We start from the raw sequence: 25,223 nt of genomic DNA on the forward strand, positions 1-25,223 counted from the left end.
GTCTATCACTCTGTTTCTCTTCTTCTTTCAGTCTATCACTCTGTTTCTCTTCTTCTCCACTGTCTATCACTCTGTTTCTCTTCTTCTCCACTGTCTATCACTCTGTTTCTCTTCTTCTCCACTGTCTATCACTCTGTTTCTCTTCTTCTCCACTGTCTATCACCCTGTTTCTCTTCTTCTCCACTGTCTATCACTCTGTTTCTCTTCTTCTCCACTGTCTATCACCCTGATTCTCTTCTTCTCCACTGTCTATCACTCTGTTTCTCTTCTTCTCCACTGTCTATCACTCTGTTTCTCTTCTTCTCCACTGTCTATCACCCTGTTTCTCTTCTTCTCCACTGTCTATCACTCTGTTTCTCTTCTTCTCCACTGTCTATCGCTCTGTTTCTCTTCTTCTCCACTGTCTATCACCCTGTTTCTCTTCTTCTCCACTGTCTATCACCTTGTTTCTCTTCTTCTCCACTGTCTATCACTCTGTTTCTCTTCTTCTTTCAGTCTATCACGCTTTTTCTCTTCTTCTCCACTGTCTATCACACTGTTTCTCTTCTTCTCCACTGTCTATCACTCTGTTTCTCTTCTTCTCCACTGTCTATCACCCTGTTTCTCTTCTTCTCCACTGTCTATCACCCTGTTTCTCTTCTTCTCCACTGTCTATCACTCTGTTTCTCTTCTTCTCCACTGTTTATCACACTGTTTCTCTTCTTCTCCACTGTTTATCACTCTGTTTCTCTTCTTCTTTCAGTCTATCACTCTGTTTCTCTTCTTCTCCACTGTCTATCACTCTGTTTCTCTTCTTCTCCACTGTCTATCACCCTGTTTCTCTTCTTCTCCACTGTCTATCACTCTGTTTCTCTTCTTCTTTCAGTCTATCACTCTGTTTCTCTTCTTCTCCACTGTCTATCACCCTGTTTCTCTTCTTCTCCACTGTCTATCACCCTGTTTCTCTTGTTCTCCACTGTTTATCACTCTGTTTCTCTTCTTCTTTCAGTCTATCACTCTGTTTCTCTTCTTCTCCACTGTCTATCACTCTGTTTATCTTCTTCTCCACTGTCTATCACTCTGTTTCTCTTCTTCTCCACTGTCTATCACTCTGTTTGTCTTCTTCTCCAATGTCTATCACTCTGTTTCTCTTCTTCTCCACTGTCTATCACCCTGTTTCTCTTCTTCTCCACTGTCTATCACCCTGTTTCTCTTCTTCTCCACTGTCTATCACCCTGTTTCTCTTCTTCTCCACTGTCTATCACCCTGTTTCTCTTCTTCTTTCAGTCTATCATTCTGTTTCTCTTCTTCTCCACTGTCTATCACTCTCATTCTCTTCTTCTCCACTGTCTATCACTCTGTTTCTCTTCTTCTTTCAGTCTATCACTCTGTTTCTCTTCTTCTCCACTGTCTATCACTCTGTTTCTCTTCTTCTCCACTGTCTATCACTCTGTTTCTCTTCTTCTCCACTGTCTATCACTCTGTTTCTCTTCTTCTCCACTGTCTATCACCCTGTTTCTCTTCTTCTCCACTGTCTATCACTCTGTTTCTCTTCTTCTCCACTGTCTATCACCCTGATTCTCTTCTTCTCCACTGTCTATCACTCTGTTTCTCTTCTTCTCCACTGTCTATCACTCTGTTTCTCTTCTTCTCCACTGTCTATCACCCTGTTTCTCTTCTTCTCCACTGTCTATCACTCTGTTTCTCTTCTTCTCCACTGTCTATCACTCTGTTTCTCTTCTTCTCCACTGTCTATCACCCTGTTTCTCTTCTTCTCCACTGTCTATCACCCTGTTTCTCTTCTTCTCCACTGTCTATCACTCTGTTTCTCTTCTTCTTTCAGTCTATCACGCTTTTTCTCTTCTTCTCCACTGTCTATCACACTGTTTCTCTTCTTCTCCACTGTCTATCACCCTGTTTCTCTTCTTCTCCACTGTCTATCACCCTGTTTCTCTTCTTCTCCACTGTCTATCACCCTGTTTCTCTTCTTCTCCACTGTCTATCACTCTGTTTCTCTTCTTCTCCACTGTTTATCACACTGTTTCTCTTCTTCTCCACTGTTTATCACTCTGTTTCTCTTCTTCTTTCAGTCTATCACTCTGTTTCTCTTCTTCTCCACTGTCTATCACTCTGTTTCTCTTCTTCTCCACTGTCTATCACCCTGTTTCTCTTCTTCTCCACTGTCTATCACCCTGTTTCTCTTCTTCTCCACTGTCTATCACCCTGTTTCTCTTCTTCTTTCAGTCTATCACTCTGTTTCTCTTCTTCTCCACTGTCTATCACTCTCATTCTCTTCTTCTCCACTGTCTATCACTCTGTTTCTCTTCTTCTTTCAGTCTATCACTCTGTTTCTCTTCTTCTCCACTGTCTATCACTCTGTTTCTCTTCTTCTCCACTGTCTATCACTCTGTTTCTCTTCTTCTCCACTGTCTATCACTCTGTTTCTCTTCTTCTCCACTGTCTATCACCCTGTTTCTCTTCTTCTCCACTGTCTATCACACTGTTTCTCTTCTTCTCCACTGTCTATCACCCTGTTTCTCTTCTTCTCCACTGTCTATCACCCTGTTTCTCTTCTTCTCCACTGTCTATCACCCTGTTTCTCTTCTTCTCCACTGTCTATCACTCTGTTTCTCTTCTTCTCCACTGTTTTATCACACTGTTTCTCTTCTTCTCCACTGTCTATCACTCTGTTTCTCTTCTTCTCCACTGTCTATCACCCTGTTTCTCTTCTTCTCCACTGTCTATCACTCTGTTTCTCTTCTTCTCCACTGTTTTATCACACTGTTTCTCTTCTTCTCCACTGTCTATCACTCTGTTTCTCTTCTTCTCCACTGTTTATCACACTGTTTCTCTTCTTCTCCACTGTCTATCACCCTGTTTCTCTTCTTCTCCACTGTCTATCACTCTGTTTCTCTTCTTCTTTCAGTCTATCACTCTGTTTCTCTTCTTCTCCACTGTCTATCACTCTGTTTCTCTTCTTCTCCACTGTCTATCACTCTGTTTCTCTTCTTCTCCACTGTCTATCACTCTGTTTCTCTTCTTCTCCACTGTCTATCACCCTGTTTCTCTTCTTCTCCACTGTCTATCACTCTGTTTCTCTTCTTCTCCACTGTCTATCACCCTGATTCTCTTCTTCTCCACTGTCTATCACTCTGTTTCTCTTCTTCTCCACTGTCTATCACTCTGTTTCTCTTCTTCTCCACTGTCTATCACCCTGTTTCTCTTCTTCTCCACTGTCTATCACTCTGTTTCTCTTCTTCTCCACTGTCTATCGCTCTGTTTCTCTTCTTCTCCACTGTCTATCACCCTGTTTCTCTTCTTCTCCACTGTCTATCACCTTGTTTCTCTTCTTCTCCACTGTCTATCACTCTGTTTCTCTTCTTCTTTCAGTCTATCACGCTTTTTCTCTTCTTCTCCACTGTCTATCACACTGTTTCTCTTCTTCTCCACTGTCTATCACTCTGTTTCTCTTCTTCTCCACTGTCTATCACCCTGTTTCTCTTCTTCTCCACTGTCTATCACCCTGTTTCTCTTCTTCTCCACTGTCTATCACTCTGTTTCTCTTCTTCTCCACTGTTTATCACACTGTTTCTCTTCTTCTCCACTGTTTATCACTCTGTTTCTCTTCTTCTTTCAGTCTATCACTCTGTTTCTCTTCTTCTCCACTGTCTATCACTCTGTTTCTCTTCTTCTCCACTGTCTATCACCCTGTTTCTCTTCTTCTCCACTGTCTATCACTCTGTTTCTCTTCTTCTTTCAGTCTATCACTCTGTTTCTCTTCTTCTCCACTGTCTATCACCCTGTTTCTCTTCTTCTCCACTGTCTATCACCCTGTTTCTCTTGTTCTCCACTGTTTATCACTCTGTTTCTCTTCTTCTTTCAGTCTATCACTCTGTTTCTCTTCTTCTCCACTGTCTATCACTCTGTTTATCTTCTTCTCCACTGTCTATCACTCTGTTTCTCTTCTTCTCCACTGTCTATCACTCTGTTTGTCTTCTTCTCCAATGTCTATCACTCTGTTTCTCTTCTTCTCCACTGTCTATCACCCTGTTTCTCTTCTTCTCCACTGTCTATCACCCTGTTTCTCTTCTTCTCCACTGTCTATCACCCTGTTTCTCTTCTTCTCCACTGTCTATCACCCTGTTTCTCTTCTTCTTTCAGTCTATCATTCTGTTTCTCTTCTTCTCCACTGTCTATCACTCTCATTCTCTTCTTCTCCACTGTCTATCACTCTGTTTCTCTTCTTCTTTCAGTCTATCACTCTGTTTCTCTTCTTCTCCACTGTCTATCACTCTGTTTCTCTTCTTCTCCACTGTCTATCACTCTGTTTCTCTTCTTCTCCACTGTCTATCACCCTGTTTCTCTTCTTCTCCACTGTCTATCACACTGTTTCTCTTCTTCTCCACTGTCTATCACCCTGTTTCTCTTCTTCTCCACTGTCTATCACCCTGATTCTCTTCTTCTCCACTGTCTATCACCCTGTTTCTCTTCTTCTTTCAGTCTATCACGCTTTTTCTCTTCTTCTCCACTGTCTATCACTCTGTTTCTCTTCTTCTCCACTGTATATCACTCTGTTTCTCTTCTTCTCCACTGTTTATCACACTGTTTCTCTTCTTCTCCACTGTCTATCACCCTGTTTCTCTTCTTCTCCACTGTCTATCACTCTGTTTCTCTTCTTCTTTCAGTCTATCACTCTGTTTCTCTTCTTCTCCACTGTCTATCACCCTGTTTCTCTTCTTCTTTCAGTCTATCACCCTGTTTCTCTTCTTCTCCACTGTCTATCACACCGTTTCTCTTCTTCTCCACTGTCTATCACTCTGTTTCTCTTCTTCTCCACTGTCTATCACCCTGTTTCTCTTCTTCTTTCAGTCTATCACGCTGTTTCTCTTCTTCTCCACTGTCTATCACCCTGTTCCTCTTCTTCTCCACTGTCTATCACACTGTTTCTCTTCTTCTCCACTGTCTATCACCATGTTTCTCTTCTTCTCCACTGTCTATCACCCTGTTTCTCTTCTTCTCCACTGTCTATCACTCTGTTTCTCTTCTTCTTTCAGTCTATCACGCTGTTTCTCTTCTTCTCCACTGTCTATCACCCTGTTCCTCTTCTTCTCCACTGTCTATCACTCTGTTTCTCTTCTTCTTTCAGTCTATCACTCTGTTTCTCTTCTTCTCCACTGTCTATCACACCGTTTCTCTTCTTCTCCACTGTCTATCACTCTGTTTCTCTTCTTCTCCACTGTCTATCAGTCTGTTTCTCTTCTTCTCCACTGTCTATCACTCTGTTTCTCTTCTTCTCCACTGTCTATCACACCGTTTCTCTTCTTCTCCACTGTCTATCACTCTGTTTCTCTTCTTCTCCACTGTCTATCACTCTGTTTCTCTTCTTCTCCACTGTCTATCACTCTGTTTCTCTTCTTCTCCACTGTTTATCACTCTGTTTCCCTTCTTCTCCACTGTCTATCACCCTGTTTCTCTTCTTCTCCACTGTCTATCACTCTGTTTCTCTTCTTCTCCACTGTCTATCACCCTGTTTCTCTTCTTCTCCACTGTCTATCACCCTGTTTCTCTTCTTCTCCACTGTCTATCACTCTGTTTCTCTTCTTCTTTCAGTCTATCACACTTTTTCTCTTCTTCTCCACTGTCTATCACTCTGTTTCTCTTCTTCTCCACTGTCTATCACTCTGTTTCTCTTCTTCTCCACTGTCTATCACTCTGTTTCTCTTCTTCTCCACTGTCTATCACCATGTTTCTCTTCTTCTCCACTGTCTATCACACCGTTTCTCTTCTTCTCCACTGTCTATCACTCTGTTTCTCTTCTTCTCCACTGTCTATCACCCTGTTTCTCTTCTTCTCCACTGTCTATCACTCTGTTTCTCTTCTTCTCCACTGTCTATCACCCTGTTTCTCTTCTTCTCCCAGTCTATCACTCTGTTTCTCTTCTTCTCCACTGTCTATCACCCTGTTTCTCTTCTTCTTTCAGTCTATCACTCTGTTTCTCTTCTTCTCCACTGTCTATCACTCTGTTTCTCTTCTTCTCCACTGTCTATCACCCTGTTTCTCTTCTTCTCCACTCTTTATCACACTGTTTCTCTTCTTCTCCACTGTCTATCACCCTGTTTCTCTTCTTCTCCACTGTCTATCACTCTGTTTCTCTTCTTCTTTCAGTCTATCACTCTGTTTCTCTTCTTCTCCACTGTCTATCACCCTGTTTCTCTTCTTCTTTCAGTCTATCACCCTGTTTCTCTTCTTCTCCACTGTCTATCACACCGTTTCTCTTCTTCTCCACTGTCTATCACTCTGTTTCTCTTCTTCTCCACTGTCTATCACCCTGTTTCTCTTCTTCTTTCAGTCTATCACGCTGTTTCTCTTCTTCTCCACTGTCTATCACCCTGTTCCTCTTCTTCTCCACTGTCTATCACACTGTTTCTCTTCTTCTCCACTGTCTATCACCATGTTTCTCTTCTTCTCCACTGTCTATCACCCTGTTTCTCTTCTTCTCCACTGTCTATCACTCTGTTTCTCTTCTTCTCCACTGTCTATCACCCTGTTTCTCTTCTTCTCCACTGTCTATCACTATGTTTCTCTTCTTCTCCACTGTCTATCACCCTGTTTCTCTTCTTCTCCACTGTCTATCACTCTGTTTCTCTTCTTCTCCACTGTCTATCACTCTGTTTCTCTTCTTCTCCACTGTCTATCACTCTGTTTCTCTTCTTCTCGAATGTCTATCACTCTGTTTCTATTCTTCTCCACTGTCTATCACTCTGTTTCTCTTCTTCTCCACTGTCTATCACCCTGTTTCTCTTCTTCTCCACTGTCTATCACCCTGTTTCTCTTCTTCTCCACTGTCTATCACTCTGTTTCTCTTCTTCTCCACTGTCTATCACCCTGTTTCTCTTCTTCTCCACTGTCTATCACCCTGTTTCTCTTCTTCTCCACTGTCTATCACCCTGTTTCTCTTCTTCTCCACTGTCTATCACTCTGTTTCTCTTCTTCTCCACTGTCTATCACCCTGTTTCTCTTCTTCTTTCAGTCTATCACCCTGATTCTCTTCTTCTCCACTGTCTATCACCCTGTTTCTCTTCTTCTTTCAGTCTATCACCCTGATTCTCTTCTTCTCCACTGTCTATCACTCTGTTTCTCTTATTCTCCACTGTATATCACTCTGTTTCTCTTCTTCTATACTGTCTATCACCCTGTTTCTCTTCTTCTCCACTGTCTATCACCCTGTTTCTCTTCTTCTCCACTGTCTATCACCCTGTTTCTCTTCTTCTCCACTGTCTATCACTCTGTTTATCTTCTTCTCCACTGTCTATCACCCTGTTTCTCTTCTTCTCCACTGTCTATCACACTGTTTCTCTTCTTCTCCACTGTCTATCACACCGTTTCTCTTCTTCTCCACTGTCTATCACCCTGTTTCTCTTCTTCTCCACTGTCTATCACCCTGTTTCTCTTCTTCTCCACTGTCTATCACTCTGTTTCTCTTCTTCTCCACTGTTTATCACACTGTTTCTCTTCTTCTCCACTGTCTATCACTCTGTTTCTCTTCTTCTCCACTGTTTATCACACTGTTTCTCTTCTTCTCCACTGTCTATCACCCTGTTTCTCTTCTTCTCCACTGTCTATCACTCTGTTTCTCTTCTTCTTTCAGTCTATCACTCTGTTTCTCTTCTTCTCCACTGTCTATCACCCTGTTTCTCTTCTTCTTTCAGTCTATCACCCTGTTTCTCTTCTTCTCCACTGTCTATCACACCGTTTCTCTTCTTCTCCACTGTCTATCACTCTGTTTCTCTTCTTCTCCACTGTCTATCACCCTGTTTCTCTTCTTCTTTCAGTCTATCACACTGTTTCTCTTCTTCTCCACTGTCTATCACCCTGTTTCTCTTCTTCTCCACTGTCTATCACACTGTTTCTCTTCTTCTCCACTGTCTATCACCATGTTTCTCTTCTTCTCCACTGTCTATCACCCTGTTTCTCTTCTTCTCCACTGTCTATCACTCTGTTTCTCTTCTTCTTTCAGTCTATCACGCTGTTTCTCTTCTTCTCCACTGTCTATCACCCTGTTCCTCTTCTTCTCCACTGTCTATCACTCTGTTTCTCTTCTTCTTTCAGTCTATCACTCTGTTTCTCTTCTTCTCCACTGTCTATCACACCGTTTATCTTCTTCTCCACTGTCTATCACTCTGTTTCTCTTCTTCTCCACTGTCTATCAGTCTGTTTCTCTTCTTCTCCACTGTCTATCACTCTGTTTCTCTTCTTCTCCACTGTCTATCACACCGTTTCTCTTCTTCTCCACTGTCTATCACTCTGTTTCTCTTCTTCTCCACTGTCTATCACTCTGTTTCTCTTCTTCTCCACTGTCTATCACTCTGTTTCTCTTCTTCTCCACTGTTTATCACTCTGTTTCCCTTCTTCTCCACTGTCTATCACCCTGTTTCTCTTCTTCTCCACTGTCTATCACTCTGTTTCTCTTCTTCTTTCAGTCTATCACGCTGTTTCTCTTCTTCTCCACTGTCTATCACCCTGTTCCTCTTCTTCTCCACTGTCTATCACTCTGTTTCTCTTCTTCTTTCAGTCTATCACTCTGTTTATCTTCTTCTCCACTGTCTATCACTCTGTTTCTCTTCTTCTCCACTGTCTATCACTCTGTTTCTCTTCTTCTCCACTGTTTATCACTCTGTTTCCCTTCTTCTCCACTGTCTATCACCCTGTTTCTCTTCTTCTCCACTGTCTATCACTCTGTTTCTCTTCTTCTCCACTGTCTATCACCCTGTTTCTCTTCTTCTCCACTGTCTATCACCCTGTTTCTCTTCTTCTCCACTGTCTATCACTCTGTTTCTCTTCTTCTTTCAGTCTATCACACTTTTTCTCTTCTTCTCCACTGTCTATCACTCTGTTTCTCTTCTTCTCCACTGTCTATCACTCTGTTTCTCTTCTTCTCCACTGTCTATCACTCTGTTTCTCTTCTTCTCCACTGTCTATCACCATGTTTCTCTTCTTCTCCACTGTCTATCACACCGTTTCTCTTCTTCTCCACTGTCTATCACTCTGTTTCTCTTCTTCTCCACTGTCTATCACCCTGTTTCTCTTCTTCTCCACTGTCTATCACTCTGTTTCTCTTCTTCTCCACTGTCTATCACCCTGTTTCTCTTCTTCTCCCAGTCTATCACTCTGTTTCTCTTCTTCTCCACTGTCTATCACCCTGTTTCTCTTCTTCTTTCAGTCTATCACTCTGTTTCTCTTCTTCTCCACTGTCTATCACTCTGTTTCTCTTCTTCTCCACTGTCTATCACCCTGTTTCTCTTCTTCTCCACTCTTTATCACACTGTTTCTCTTCTTCTCCACTGTCTATCACCCTGTTTCTCTTCTTCTCCACTGTCTATCACTCTGTTTCTCTTCTTCTTTCAGTCTATCACTCTGTTTCTCTTCTTCTCCACTGTCTATCACCCTGTTTCTCTTCTTCTTTCAGTCTATCACCCTGTTTCTCTTCTTCTCCACTGTCTATCACACCGTTTCTCTTCTTCTCCACTGTCTATCACTCTGTTTCTCTTCTTCTCCACTGTCTATCACCCTGTTTCTCTTCTTCTTTCAGTCTATCACGCTGTTTCTCTTCTTCTCCACTGTCTATCACCCTGTTCCTCTTCTTCTCCACTGTCTATCACACTGTTTCTCTTCTTCTCCACTGTCTATCACCATGTTTCTCTTCTTCTCCACTGTCTATCACCCTGTTTCTCTTCTTCTCCACTGTCTATCACTCTGTTTCTCTTCTTCTCCACTGTCTATCACCCTGTTTCTCTTCTTCTCCACTGTCTATCACTATGTTTCTCTTCTTCTCCACTGTCTATCACCCTGTTTCTCTTCTTCTCCACTGTCTATCACTCTGTTTCTCTTCTTCTCCACTGTCTATCACTCTGTTTCTCTTCTTCTCCACTGTCTATCACTCTGTTTCTCTTCTTCTCGAATGTCTATCACTCTGTTTCTATTCTTCTCCACTGTCTATCACTCTGTTTCTCTTCTTCTCCACTGTCTATCACCCTGTTTCTCTTCTTCTCCACTGTCTATCACCCTGTTTCTCTTCTTCTCCACTGTCTATCACTCTGTTTCTCTTCTTCTCCACTGTCTATCACCCTGTTTCTCTTCTTCTCCACTGTCTATCACCCTGTTTCTCTTCTTCTCCACTGTCTATCACCCTGTTTCTCTTCTTCTCCACTGTCTATCACTCTGTTTCTCTTCTTCTCCACTGTCTATCACCCTGTTTCTCTTCTTCTTTCAGTCTATCACCCTGATTCTCTTCTTCTCCACTGTCTATCACCCTGTTTCTCTTCTTCTTTCAGTCTATCACCCTGATTCTCTTCTTCTCCACTGTCTATCACTCTGTTTCTCTTATTCTCCACTGTATATCACTCTGTTTCTCTTCTTCTATACTGTCTATCACCCTGTTTCTCTTCTTCTCCACTGTCTATCACCCTGTTTCTCTTCTTCTCCACTGTCTATCACCCTGTTTCTCTTCTTCTCCACTGTCTATCACTCTGTTTATCTTCTTCTCCACTGTCTATCACCCTGTTTCTCTTCTTCTCCACTGTCTATCACACTGTTTCTCTTCTTCTCCACTGTCTATCACACCGTTTCTCTTCTTCTCCACTGTCTATCACCCTGTTTCTCTTCTTCTCCACTGTCTATCACCCTGTTTCTCTTCTTCTCCACTGTCTATCACTCTGTTTCTCTTCTTCTCCACTGTTTATCACACTGTTTCTCTTCTTCTCCACTGTCTATCACTCTGTTTCTCTTCTTCTCCACTGTTTATCACACTGTTTCTCTTCTTCTCCACTGTCTATCACCCTGTTTCTCTTCTTCTCCACTGTCTATCACTCTGTTTCTCTTCTTCTTTCAGTCTATCACTCTGTTTCTCTTCTTCTCCACTGTCTATCACCCTGTTTCTCTTCTTCTTTCAGTCTATCACCCTGTTTCTCTTCTTCTCCACTGTCTATCACACCGTTTCTCTTCTTCTCCACTGTCTATCACTCTGTTTCTCTTCTTCTCCACTGTCTATCACCCTGTTTCTCTTCTTCTTTCAGTCTATCACACTGTTTCTCTTCTTCTCCACTGTCTATCACCCTGTTTCTCTTCTTCTCCACTGTCTATCACACTGTTTCTCTTCTTCTCCACTGTCTATCACCATGTTTCTCTTCTTCTCCACTGTCTATCACCCTGTTTCTCTTCTTCTCCACTGTCTATCACTCTGTTTCTCTTCTTCTTTCAGTCTATCACGCTGTTTCTCTTCTTCTCCATTGTCTATCACCCTGTTCCTCTTCTTCTCCACTGTCTATCACTCTGTTTCTCTTCTTCTTTCAGTCTATCACTCTGTTTCTCTTCTTCTCCACTGTCTATCACACCGTTTATCTTCTTCTCCACTGTCTATCACTCTGTTTCTCTTCTTCTCCACTGTCTATCAGTCTGTTTCTCTTCTTCTCCACTGTCTATCACTCTGTTTCTCTTCTTCTCCACTGTCTATCACACCGTTTCTCTTCTTCTCCACTGTCTATCACTCTGTTTCTCTTCTTCTCCACTGTCTATCACTCTGTTTCTCTTCTTCTCCACTGTCTATCACTCTGTTTCTCTTCTTCTCCACTGTTTATCACTCTGTTTCCCTTCTTCTCCACTGTCTATCACCCTGTTTCTCTTCTTCTCCACTGTCTATCACTCTGTTTCTCTTCTTCTTTCAGTCTATCACGCTGTTTCTCTTCTTCTCCACTGTCTATCACCCTGTTCCTCTTCTTCTCCACTGTCTATCACTCTGTTTCTCTTCTTCTTTCAGTCTATCACTCTGTTTATCTTCTTCTCCACTGTCTATCACTCTGTTTCTCTTCTTCTCCACTGTCTATCACTCTGTTTCTCTTCTTCTCCACTGTCTATCACCCTGTTTCTCTTCTTCTCCACTGTCTATCACACTGTTTCTCTTCTTCTCCACTGTCTATCACTCTGTTTCTCTTCTTCTCCACTGTCTATCACCCTGTTTCTCTTCTTCTCCACTGTCTATCACTCTGTTTCTCTTCTTCTCCACTGTCTATAACTCTGTTTCTCTTCTTCTCCACTGTCTATCACCCTGTTTCTCTTCTTCTCCCAGTCTATCACTCTGTTTCTCTTCTTCTCCACTGTCTATCACTCTGTTTCTCTTCTTCTTTCAGTCTATCACTGTTTCTCTTCTTCTCCACTGTCTATCACTCTGTTTCTCTTCTTCTCCACTGTCTATCACCCTGTTTTTCTTCTTCTTTCAGTCTATCACTCTGTTTCTCTTCTTCTCCACTGTCTATCACTCTGTTTCTCTTCTTCTCCACTGTCTATCACCCTGTTTCTCTTCTTCTCCACTGTCTATCACCCTGTTTCTCTTCTTCTCCACTGTCTATCACTCTGTTTCTCTTCTTCTCCACTGTCTATAACTCTGTTTCTCTTCTTCTCCACTGTCTATCACCCTGTTTCTCTTCTTCTCCCAGTCTATCACTCTGTTTCTCTTCTTCTCCACTGTCTATCACTCTGTTTCTCTTCTTCTTTCAGTCTATCACTGTTTCTCTTCTTCTCCACTGTCTATCACTCTGTTTCTCTTCTTCTCCACTGTCTATCACCCTGTTTTTCTTCTTCTTTCAGTCTATCACTCTGTTTCTCTTCTTCTCCACTGTCTATCACTCTGTTTCTCTTCTTCTCCACTGTCTATCACCCTGTTTCTCTTCTTCTCCACTGTCTATCACTATGTTTCTCTTCTTCTCCACTGTCTATCACCCTGTTTCTCTTCTTCTCCACTGTCTATCACTCTGTTTCTCTTCTTCTCCACTGTCTATCACTGTGTTTCTCTTCTTCTCCACTGTCTATCACTCTGTTTCTCTTCTTCTCCACTGTCTATCACTCTGTTTCTATTCTTCTCCACTGTCTATCACTCTGTTTCTCTTCTTCTCCACTGTCTATCACCCTGTTTCTCTTCTTCTCCACTGTCTATCACCCTGTTTCTCTTCTTCTCCACTGTCTATCACTCTGTTTCTCTTCTTCTCCACTGTCTATCACCCTGTTTCTCTTCTTCTCCACTGTATATCACTCTGTTTCTCTTCTTCTCCACTGTCTATCACCCTGTTTCTCTTCTTCTCCACTGTCTATCACTCTGTTTCTCTTCTTCTCCACTGTCTATCACCCTGTTTCTCTTCTTCTCCACTGTCTATCACCCTGTTTCTCTTCTTCTCCACTGTCTATCACTCTGTTTCTCTTCTTCTTTCAGTCTATCACGCTTTTTCTCTTCTTCTCCACTGTCTATCACACTGTTTCTCTTCTTCTCCACTGTCTATCACCCTGTTTCTCTTCTTCTCCACTGTCTATCACCCTGTTTCTCTTCTTCTCCACTGTCTATCACTCTGTTTCTCTTCTTCTCCACTGTCTATCACTCTGTTTCTCTTCTTCTCCACTGTCTATCACCCTGTTTCTCTTCTTCTCCACTGTCTATCACACTGTTTCTCTTCTTCTCCACTGTCTATCACTCTGTTTCTCTTCTTCTCCACTGTCTATCACCCTGTTTCTCTTCTTCTCCACTGTTTATCACTCTGTTTCTCTTCTTCTTTCAGTCTATCACTCTGTTTCTCTTCTTCTCCACTGTCTATCACTCTGTTTCTCTTCTTCTCCACTGTCTATCAGCCTGTTTCTCTTCTTCTCCACTTTCTATCACCCTGTTTCTCTTCTTCTCCACTGTCTATCACTCTGTTTCTCTTCTTCTCCACTGTTTATCACCCTGTTTCTCTTCTTCTCCACTGTCTATCACCCTGTTTCTCTTCTTCTCCACTGTCTATCATCCTGTTTCTCTTCTTCTCCACTGTCTATCACTCTGTTTCTCTTCTTCTCCACTGTCTATCACCCTGTTTCTCTTCTTCTCCACTGTCTATCACTCTGTTTCTCTTCTTCTCCACTGTCTATCACCCTGTTTCTCTTCTTCTCCACTGTCTATCACCCTGTTTCTCTTCTTCTCCACTGTCTATCACTCTGTTTCTCTTCTTCTCCACTGTCTATCACCCTGTTTCTCTTCTTCTCCACTGTCTATCACCCTGTTTCTCTTCTTCTCCACTGTCTATCACCCTGTTTCTCTTCTTCTTTCAGTCTATCACTCTGTTTCTCTTCTTCTCCACTGTTTATCACTCTGTTTCTCTTCTTCTTCTTCTCTAGACTCCCTCCCCTTCCTCTGTCTCTCCCCTCATCTCTCGGATTCCTTCCATTGGATTCCTCCAATTCTCTTCCTCTGTCTCTCCCCTCTTCTCTCAGCTTCCTCTTTCTCTTCCTCCGTCTCTCCCCTCTTCTCTAAGATTCCTTCCCTTCCTCTGTCTCTCCCCTCTTCTCTGAGCTTCCTCTTCCTCTGCCTCTCCCCTCTTCTCTCAGATTCCTCTTTCTCTGTCTCTCCCCTCTTCTCTCAGCTTCCTCTTCCTCTGTCTCTCCCCTCTTCTCTCAGCTCCCTCCCCTTCCTCTTCCTCTGCCTCTCCCCTCTTCTCTCAGATTCCTCCCCTTCCTCTTCCTCTGTCTCTCCCTTCTTCTCTCAGATTCCTTCCCTTCCTCTTCCTCTGTCTCTCCCCTCTTCTCTCAGCTTCCTCCCCAACCTCTTCCTCTGTCTCTCCCCTCTTTTGTGCTCCCTCTCCCCTCTCTCTTTTTCTGTCCCCCTGTTTTAATCACATTTTCATCCCTCCCTCCCTCCCTCCTTTACTGTCATGTCATTATTCAATCATCCCTTTAATCTGTCTCTCCACCCAGAGTCCCTCACAGACATGAGACTCATCGCCCTTCACATGCCCCTCACACCTCCCCAGTCCTTACCTCTACCTCTACCACTCACAATAAGTCTTCATATACGCCTGCTGCAGTATTCACACCGTAGGCCCCTATAATATAATATCTCCTTTCTTCTCTAGCATCAGAGCCCACCATATTTTAACAGCATCCCTCATCTCTCTCCCTTCATATTGTTCTTCTTCACTCCTTCTCTCTCTTGCTCTGTCTCAAACATCTACATTGCTGACAAACTCCAAAGAATAAATAATAAAACCAAACTAGCCTCATTAGAACCAGCCAACCAACCACCAAACCAATGGTCTCATTAGAACCAAACAACCAACCAACCACCAAACCAATGGTCTCATTAGAACCAACCAACCAACCACAAAACCAATGGTCTCATTAGAACCAAACAACCAACCACCAAACCAACAAACTCATTAGAACCAGCCAACCAACCACCAAATAATGATCTCATTAGAACCAACCAACCAACCAACCACCAAACCAATGGTCTCATTTGAACCAGCCAACCAACCACCAAACCAACAGTTTCATTAGAACCATCCAACCAGTCACCAAACCGACGGTCTCATTAGAACGAACCACCAAACCAACAGTCTCATTAGAACCAACCACCAAACCAATGGTCTCATTAGAACCAACCACCAAACCAACGGTCTCATTAGAACCAACCACCAAACCAATGGTCTCATTAGAACCAACCACCAAACCAATGGTCTCATTAGAACCAACCACCAAACCAACGGTCTCATTAGAACCAACCACCAAACCAATGGTCTCATTAGAACCAACCACCAAACCAACGGTCTCATTAGAACCAACCACCAAACCAATGGTCTCATTAGAACCAACCACCAAACCAATGGTCTCATTAGAACCAACCACCAAACCAACGGTCTCATTAGAACCAACCACCAAACCAATGGTCTCATTAGAACCAACCACCAAACCAACGGTCTCATTAGAACCAACCACCAAACCAACGGTCTCATTAGAACCAACCACCAAACCAATGGTCTCATTAGAACCAACCATCAAACCAACGGTCTCATTAGAACTTTCTCCCCTTCTTCTTCCTCTCTCCCTCCCCTCTTCCTCTGTCTCTCCCCTCTTCTCTCAGATTCCTTCCCTTCCTCTTCCTCTGTCTCTCCCCTCTTCTCTCAGCTTCTTATTTCTCTGTCTCTCCCCTCTTCTCTCAGCTTCTTCCCCAACCTCTTCCTCTGTCTCTCCCCTCTTTTGTGCTCCCTCTCTCCTCTCTTTTTCTGTCTTAATCACATTTTCATCCCTCCCTCCCTCCTTTACTGTCATGTCATTATTCAATCATCCCTTTAATCTGTCTCTCCACCCAGAGTCCCTCACAGACATGAGACTCATCACCCTTCACGTGCCCCTCACACCTCCCCAGTCCTTACCTCTACCTCTACCTCTACCACTCACAATAAGTCTTCATATACGCCTGCTGCAGTATTCACACCGTAGGCCCCTATAATATAATTTCTCCTTTATTCCACCATATTTTAACAGCATCCCTCATCTCTCTCCCTTCATATTATTCTTCTTCTTCACTCCTTCTCTGCCCCATCTCCTTGTTTTTCAAACTTCTAAAACCCAGCAAAACATCCTCTCACTGTCAACTGCGTTTACTTTCAGCTAACTTAACATGTATAAATATTTGTATGAACACAAGATTCAACAATTGAACAATTTCCACAGACATGTGACTAACAGAAATTGAAAAATGTGTCCCTGAACAAAGGGGGGGGGGGGGGGATCAAAATCAAAAGTAACAGTCAGTATCTGGTGTGGACACCAGCTGCATTAAGTACTGCAGTGTATCTCCTCCTCGTGGACTGCACCAGATCTGCCAGTTCTTGCTGTGAGATGTTACCCACTCTTCCAGCAAGGCACCTGCAAGTTCCCGGACATTTCTGGGGGGAATGGCCCTAGCCCTCACCCTCTGATCCAACAGGTCCCAGACATGCTAAATGGGATTGAGATCCGGGCTCTTCACTGGCCATGGCAGAACACTGACATTCCTGTCTTGCAGGAAATCATGCACAGAATGAGCAGTATGGCTGGTGGCATTGTCATGCTGGAGGGTCATGTCAGGGTGAGCCTGCAGGAAGGGTAGCACATCAGTGAGGAGGATGTCTTCTCTGTAACGCACAGCGTTGAGATTCCCTGCAATGACAACAAGCTCAGTCCGATGATGCTGTGACACACCGCCGCAGACCATGATGGACCCTCCACCTCCAAATCGATCCCGCTTCAGAGTACAGGCCTCGGTGTAACACTCATTCCTTCGACGAAAAACGCGAATCCGACCATCACCCCTGGTGAGACAAAGCCACGACTCGTCAGTGAAGAGCACATTTTACCAGTCCTGTCTGGTCAGCGACGGTGGATTTGTGCCCATATTGATGTCGTTGATGTCTGGTGAGGACCTGCCTTTCAAAAGGCCTACAAGCCCTCAGTCCAGCCTCTCTCAGCCTATTGCGGACAGTCTGAGCACTGATGGAGGGATTATGCATTCCTGGTATAATTTGGGCAGTTGTTGTTGCCATCCTGTACCTGTCCCGCAGGTGTGATGTTTGGAAGTACCGATCCTGTGCAGGTGTTGTACATGTGGTCTGCCACTGTGAGGATGATCAGCTGTCCATCCTGTCTCCTTATAGCGCTGTCTTAGGCGTCTCACAGTACGGACATAGCAATTTATTGCCCTAGCCACATCTGCAGGCCTCATGCCTCTTTGCAGCATGCCTAAGGCACGTTCACACAGATGAGCAGGGACCCTAGGCATCTTTCTTTTTGTGTTTTTCAGAGTCAGTAGAAAGGCCTCTTTAGTGTCCTAAGTTTTCCTAACTGTGACCTTAATTGCCTACCGTCTGTAAGCTGTTAGTGTCTTAACGACCGTTCCAACAGGTGCTTGTTCATTAATTGTTAATGGTTCATTGAACAAGCATGGGAAACAGTGTTTAAACCCTTTACAATGAAGATCTGTGAAGTTGACATAGCTGAGTTGACACAGTGAGTTGACATAGCTGACAAACTACAATGAATATTGAATAAAACCAAACTAGCCTCATTAAAACCAACCAACTAACCATCAAACCAACAGTCTCACTAGAATCAGACAAACAACTACCAAAATAACGGTCTCATTAGGACCAGCCAACCACCAAACCAATGGTCTCATTAGAACCAGCCAACCAACCACCAAACTAACTGTCTCATTAGAACCAGTCAACCAACCACCAAACCAATGGTCTCATTAGAACCAACCAACCACCAAACCAATGGTCTCATTAGAACCAACCAACCAACCACCAAACCAATGGTCTCATTAGAACCACCCAACCAACCACCAAACCAACGGTCTCATTAGAACCAGTTAACCAATCACCAAACCAAAAGTTTCATTAGAACCAACCAAACAACCACCAAACCAATGGTCTCATTAGAACCAGCCAACCAACCACCAAACCAATGGTCTCATTAGAAACAACCAACCAACCACCAAACCAACAGTCTCCTCATACACAACTGGACAAGCTATGTTTCTTCTCCATTGATTAGTGTTCCATTCTGAAGGAGTAACTGTTGACCATGCAGATGATCCAAAATAAACCCCAAAACCCTGTTGAGCAATTAGAATAGAGCTGTAGTATGAGTTCTTCATCTTTTGTGTTGTTTCTTATGATCAGTGTGTCAGCATGTGATGTGTGAAAAGAGATTCTTAAAATTAGACGGTGATTTCTGGCCCTACCTTATCAACAGTCACTGTGTGTGTGTCTGTGTGTTTATGTATGTTTGTGTGCGTGTCTGTGTGTCTAGGCTGTTGTTTTACTAAACTTATTTCCTTATTAGTGCTGATCTCTGTTAAACCAACTTAATGGGCTCTAATCTAATCATCTCTCCACAGATAGCTGGACACACACACACGGACACGCACACACCCACACACATGCACGCAAAGACTGCTCTCTGTCTCTGTACTGTTGAATAATACATAGTGAGTCTTGTTGCTCAAAGTCATGTGGAAATCCTACAGCATGTTCTTCATACCATAGACAAGGTTTATAATGATAAATCCTCTGTATATTTACGTGGAAACAGCTTCATAACCCATCTTTGATTAAGCCTTTCAGACCTGTCTTAGGGATTAGAGTAGCTGTGAATTATTAAACAGTGTGGTGGTGCGTGTTTACACTTTCTTGTCGCCAACAGTTTCTCAAGGGCTTTGGAGAAATGGAACAAAGAACCTCTTTCCTCCCATGATTCCTTTGGCTTACAGGGCAACCAGGAAGTGTGTTGTCTTACAGGGCAACCAGGAAGTGTGTTGTTATGTCATGCTCTCTTTTAGGTCAGGCACTGTAAAAATAGAATGCTTTTTTGCCTTTGTTTTGTTCTAGAAGCGCACAGATGGGGTTCCATATTGCACGAGAGCATCTTGTGGAAGAGACTGGCTTTCTGAAGTGTGTCTTTACTATGCAGGGTCACATAATCAACCACAGGAGCATGCCATCATGGTAACCACATTTCAACATTGACAAACCTTATATAAAATATATTGAATTTGTACCTTTAAAACAATGTCAGATTTTCAACGTTATATCCACTTTCAGGAAATAAATAATGGCCCAGCAGAACCTCCAACTGGAGAATTGATCTATCTACAGTTACATTTTGGTCTCACATCCAGGGTGTTGACGAAGCCCAGCCCTGCTTAGCTATGCTAATTGTCTCTAACAATTACCTATGTGCTATCATGAGAATGATTGTTGAGAGATCTCCACTGTTGCTATCGAAGTCATTGCAAAGGGTAGGTTTAAGAGAGCAAATGAAATGTAACCATACTATATCACTCATACAGTATATCATCAATGATGCTATTTAGCACTATACACTGTAGTATACAGGGCTATAGTTTCAATTCAACCCTGAATTCAGCTCAACACAGACAATACAATAGGACTAGAATTTCAAACTCTGTAAGATAATTTAAAATGCAATTACCTTAAGTGATAATGAATTGTGTTTGGTTGTCAACACAACCGAATATCAACATTTGAAGGAGATGTATATTCCGCTTGGATGGTTCCATCTGTACCACTGACTTAGTCTGGCTTTAATTCCAGTTTGTCTACAAATTAATCATTGATTTGTTGGATTCACATCTCCATCTCAGTCAAACATCTATGATAAAGAATAGGACTAAATCAAATCAAACTTTATTTAAAGTGTATTAAAAGTTTGGATTTGATTTGATTTAGTCCTATTCTTTAACAAACTGGAATTAAAGTCAGACTAAGTCAGTGGCACAGATGGAACTCTCCAAGTACACTGGCGACCATTCATTTAGGATTTTGAGCCCCACCTGTTTAGCAAAAATTTAAAATTTACATTTAAATATTTGCCTGTTTTGCATGTTATTTTGGCATTACATATCAGTTTGTAAAAAAACAATTTCTGCTTTCTGTAGTGGAGGGGCAGCCAGCGAAGATTTTGAAAGACTGATGATGTGGTGTTGGTAATCTTCTCTATTTGTGCCGTGATTGGCTCATTGTTCTGTCACTCATGGGGACACGAAGTCACCGCAAAATCTACCGGAAGAGCTCGGCAGATCAAGCCCCCTTGGGTGCTACAATATTTTTACATTAGAAGTACCTGTCCAAGAAGGATTAAGGTCATTGGCCACAGATAAAATGACTTCAAATCATGTTATATCTACCGTAGCTTTTTTAAGACTGATGATGTCACCATCATACTTTCAAAATCTTAGCTGGCAAGCTAGCTAGGTAGACAAGCAGTCATCATAATGAATCATGACACAATCTACTGGCAAATCCTTTTATATTCTTGTCATATCAAAATAAATTCTAGATAAACACGTATCTGTGCTCAATGGCCATTGGAAATACAGTTGAAGTCGGATGTTTACGTACACCTTAGCCGAATACATTTAAACTCAGTTTTGCACAATTCCTAACATTTTATCATAGTAAAAAATGTCTTAGGTCAGTTAGGATCACCACTTCCTTTTAAGAATGTGAAATGTGAGAATAATAGTTTATATTTATTTCAGCTTTTATTTCTTTCATCACATTCCCAGTGGGTCAGAAGTTTACATACACTCAATTCGTATTTGGTAGCATTGCCTTTAAACTGTTTAACTTGGGTCAAATGTTGCGGGTAGCCTTCCACAAGCATCCCACAATAAGTTGGGTGAATTTTGGCCCATTCCTCCCGACAGAGCTGTTGTATCTGAGTCAGGTTTGTAGGCCTCCTTTCTCACACATGCCTTTTCAGTTCTGCCCACAAATGATCTATAGGATTGAGGTAAGGGCTTTGTGATGGCCACTCGAATACCTTGACTTTGTTGTCCTTAAGCCATTTTGCCACAACTTTGGAAGTGTGCTTTGGGTCATTGTCCATTTGGAAGACCCATTTGCAACCAAGCATTCCTTCCTGACTGATGTCTTGAGATGTCGCTTCAATATATCCACATAATTGTCCCTCCTCATGATGCCATCGATTTTGTCCTCATGATGCCATCGATTTTGTGAAGTGCACCAGTCCCTCCTGCAGCAAAGCACCCCACAACATGATGCTGCCAACCCGTGCTTCACGGTTGGGATGGTGTTCTTCGGCTTGCAAGCCTCCCCCTTTTTCCTCCAAACATAACGATGGTCATTATGGCCAAACAGTTCTATTTTTGTTTCATTAGACCAGAGGCCATTTTTCCGATCTTTGTCCCCATGTGCAAACCATAGTCTGGCTTTTTTATGGCGGTTTTGGAGCAGTGGCTTCTTCCTTGCTGAGCGGCCTTTCAGGTTATGTCAATATAGGACTCATTTTACTGTGGAAATAGATACTTTTGTACCTGTTTCCTCCAGCATCTTCACAAGGTCCTTTGCTGTTGTTCTGGGATTGATTTGCACTTTTCGCACCAAAGTATGTTCATCTCTAGGAGACAGAACGCGTCCCCTTCCTGAGCGGTATGACGGCTGCGTGGTCCCATGGTGTTTATACTTGCGTATGATTGTTTGTACAGATGAACATGGTACCTTCAGGTGTTTGGAAATTGCTCCCAAGGATGAACCAGACTTGTGGAGGTCTACAATTTTTTTTCTGAGGCCTTGGTTGATTTCTTTTGATTTTCTCATGATGTCAAGCAAAGAGGCACTGAGTTTAAAGGTAGGCCTTGAAATACATCCACAGGTACACCTCCAATTGATTCAAATTATATCAATTAGCCTATCAGAAGCTTCTCAAGTCATGACATCATTTTCTAGAATTTTCCAAGCTGTTTAAAGGCACAGTGAACTTCGTGTATGTAAACTTCTGACCCACTGGAATTATGATACAGTGAATTATAAGTGAAATAATCTGCCTGTAAATAATTGTTGGAAAAATTATGTGTCATGCACAAAGTAGATTTCCTAACCCACTTGCCAAAACTATAGTTTGTTAACAAGAAATTTGTGGAGTGGTTGAAAAACAAGTTTTAATGACTGTAACATAAGTGTATGTACATTTCTGACTTCAACTGTATACTGTACATTACACAACAAGTCGGAAATCACTAAGTCAACAATGAGTGGTTTGGAAGGAATCAGTGGCTGCAAGCATTGCAAAGCAACCACTATTTTGCTTCCCCTGCCTGCTATTCGGTGGAGAGGGTGTGTGGTCCAAGTCTTGGTTTAAGGATTTAAAACATCTGTTTGAAAGGGTCTCTAAACATTTACATGCAACACCATGGGCCAGAAAGGTCTGAATACATCATTGGCCATGCTATCCATTCAGCATGACTTCTGCTGCATTCAAAACAACTGGGAACTCGGAAGTGGGAAATCTCTGACTTACAACTTCCGTACGTTCAAGACAACTGCGAACCCTGAAAATAATTTAATTCGGACTAGGAAAATACGTTTTGAACGGTCATCCAAGTCGGAATTCCAAGTCAGGAACTCAGGCCTCTTTCTAGAGCTCTGACTTTCCTACCTGAAGATCATTGATGTCATGATTCAACCTAGTTTTATTCTCGAGTTCCCAGTTGTCTTGAAAGCACCATAAATCCAGAGAATGCCAGACTTTGATGACAAAGTTTGATGAGAAATCTTGCCCACAAGGACTGCCACACCCCCTTCCTGTTTAAGTGAGCACAACAACGAGTTCAAAGATATGTCTTGTATGCTGCTGCATAAATTATGTAATATGCCAGGATAAGTATTCTGCAGCTAAGAAAGTAATATGTTGGGTAGTAAGCTGTTAGTAGTCCATATTTCTCACCCTAATAATTTGGTCTCTTTCCCCCTCAGAACTTAGCCTACTATTCTGACTTGGTGGTGCACATGTAGCCTATAGACTCTTTTAGAGAAATGTCATAATTGAATATTGCAAGAGCTTTCATTGTCTGCTTATATGCCCCTATTATGTATCTTATGGTTCTGACTTGGTGTACAGGGAGAACGGCCCATGTTCTGAATTCTGTTGCTGAACATTTCAAAAGTGCTGAAAAGACTGTCCGTCCTGGCTCGCTCATTAATGACATATATTGTAAATCTCAATTGTTATATTGATTACATACTGTAGATCTATCTCATTAGTATCTTATTCATAATTGTAGGTAATGTTGGAATGATGTATTTCATTGTTTTGCTTACTTTGTGTATTTTAATTAGGCAATTATATTTTCTGACGTTGTTACAAAGGTACAAATTCAACATATTTTATACACGTTTTATCAATGTTGAAAATTGGTTATAATGGTGACATAATCGAATAATTGAAATTTCACACTCAATACAAAAGTTAATTACTTTTTTCAAATTCAATGTACTTTTGCTCAGTGGGACTACACTCCTTTATTCTTCTCTCTCCCAGAGAGGATTCTGTACCTGCATTCATCTCATTACCTGTTTTTTAATCAATCATCTCTTACATAATCAGTCTCTCTTGTGGGTTTCTGAGGCTGTAGCAGCCCTTGTGATGAGGAGGGAAGAACAACCAAACATCCTTTGTAGTATGCTGTTGAGACTCCATAATGAGAGACACAAGGCAGTGCTACTGATCTATAAAGCATAGGTTTAGATGATCTTCCTGTCTGGGTTGCCCCCCCCCCCCCCCCCCCTTGGGTTGTGGGCTATACTCGGCCTTGTCTCAGGATGGTAAGTTGGTGGTTGAAGATATCCCTCTAGTGGTGTGGGGGCTGTGCTTTGGCAAAGTGGGTGAGCTTATATCCTTCCTGTTTGACCCTGTCCGGGGGTATCATCGGATGGGGCCACAGTGTCTCCTGACCACTCCTGTCTCAGCCTCCAGTATTTATGCTGCAGTAGTTTATGTGTCAGGGGGCTAGGATCAGTTTGTTATATCTGGAGTACTTCTCCTGTCTTATCCGGTGTCCTGTGTGAATTTAAGTATGCTCTCTCTAATTCTTTCTTTCTTTCTCTTTCTTTCTTTCTCTCGGAGGACCTGAGCCCTAGGACCATGCGTCAGGACTACCTGGCATGATGACTACTTGCTGTCCCCAGTCCACCTGGCCGTGCTGCTGCTCCAGTTTCAACTGTTCTGCCTGCGGCAATGGAACCCTGACCTGTTCACCGGACGTGCTACCTGTTCCAGACCTGCTGTTTTCAACTCTCTAGAGACAGCAGGAGTCGTAGAGATACTCTTAATAATTGGCTATGAAAAGCAAACTGAAAATTACTCCTGAGGTGCTGACCTGTTGCACCCTCGACAACTACTGTGATTATTATTATTTGACCATGCTGGTCATTTATGAACATTTGAACATCTTGGCCATGTTCTGTTATAATCTCCACCCGGCACAGCCAGAAGAGGACTGGCCACCCCTCATAGCCTGGTTCCTCTCTAGATTTCTTCCTAGGTTTCTAGTGAGTTTTTCCTAGCCACCGTGCTTCTACACCTGCATTGCTTGCTGTTTGGGGTTTTAGGCTGGGTTTCTGTACAGCACTTTGAGATATCAGCTGATGTAAGTAGGCCTAAAAAATACATTTGATTTGATTTAGATCTCTCTATGTTTAAGGACGTGTTATTTTCTCTGATCTTTCTCATAGTGCTGGTGCCTAAATCGTCCTCTGGCACTGCCCAGACAGTGTGTGTGTGAGTGTGCGTTTGTGTATGTTTATGTCTGTGCATGTGTCCGCACATGCCCATTATGATACCTGTATGCCCTCTGTGCCAGGCTGCTGCAGTAGTTTGACGGTGTGTGTGTTCTTCTGCCCCCTCCCATCGTGCCAGGTCAGACTGGCCCCTGGCCGACGAGGCAGCTGGTAGCTGAGCTCCTCTACAGACACTGTGTGCTCCAGGGACGCACGGCAGAAACTGAAGCTGGACGCTGCTGAAGACAGAAAGACAGACAGAGAGAGACAGAGTGAGAGAAAAAGAGAGAGAGAGAAAGAGAGAGAGCG

At 42.7% G+C, this 25,223-nt stretch overlaps 1 protein-coding gene across 1 annotated transcript in view; it reads right to left on the reverse strand.

Moving 5' to 3' along the window:
* LOC118939569 (sterile alpha motif domain-containing protein 10-like) overlaps positions 1-25,223 on the reverse strand; it is a 173,369-nt gene that overhangs the window by 63,706 nt on the left and 84,440 nt on the right. Inside the window, exon 2 of the mRNA XM_036947529.2 lies at positions 24,978-25,153. Within this exon, the coding sequence (XP_036803424.1) occupies positions 24,978-25,153 (176 nt within the window). The remainder of the gene's footprint in view (positions 1-24,977; positions 25,154-25,223) is intronic.

This window comes from Oncorhynchus mykiss, chromosome 16 (genome assembly GCF_057628025.1).
Source record: "Oncorhynchus mykiss isolate SJ-2025 chromosome 16, ASM5762802v1, whole genome shotgun sequence".
Lineage (NCBI taxonomy): Eukaryota > Metazoa > Chordata > Actinopteri > Salmoniformes > Salmonidae > Oncorhynchus > Oncorhynchus mykiss.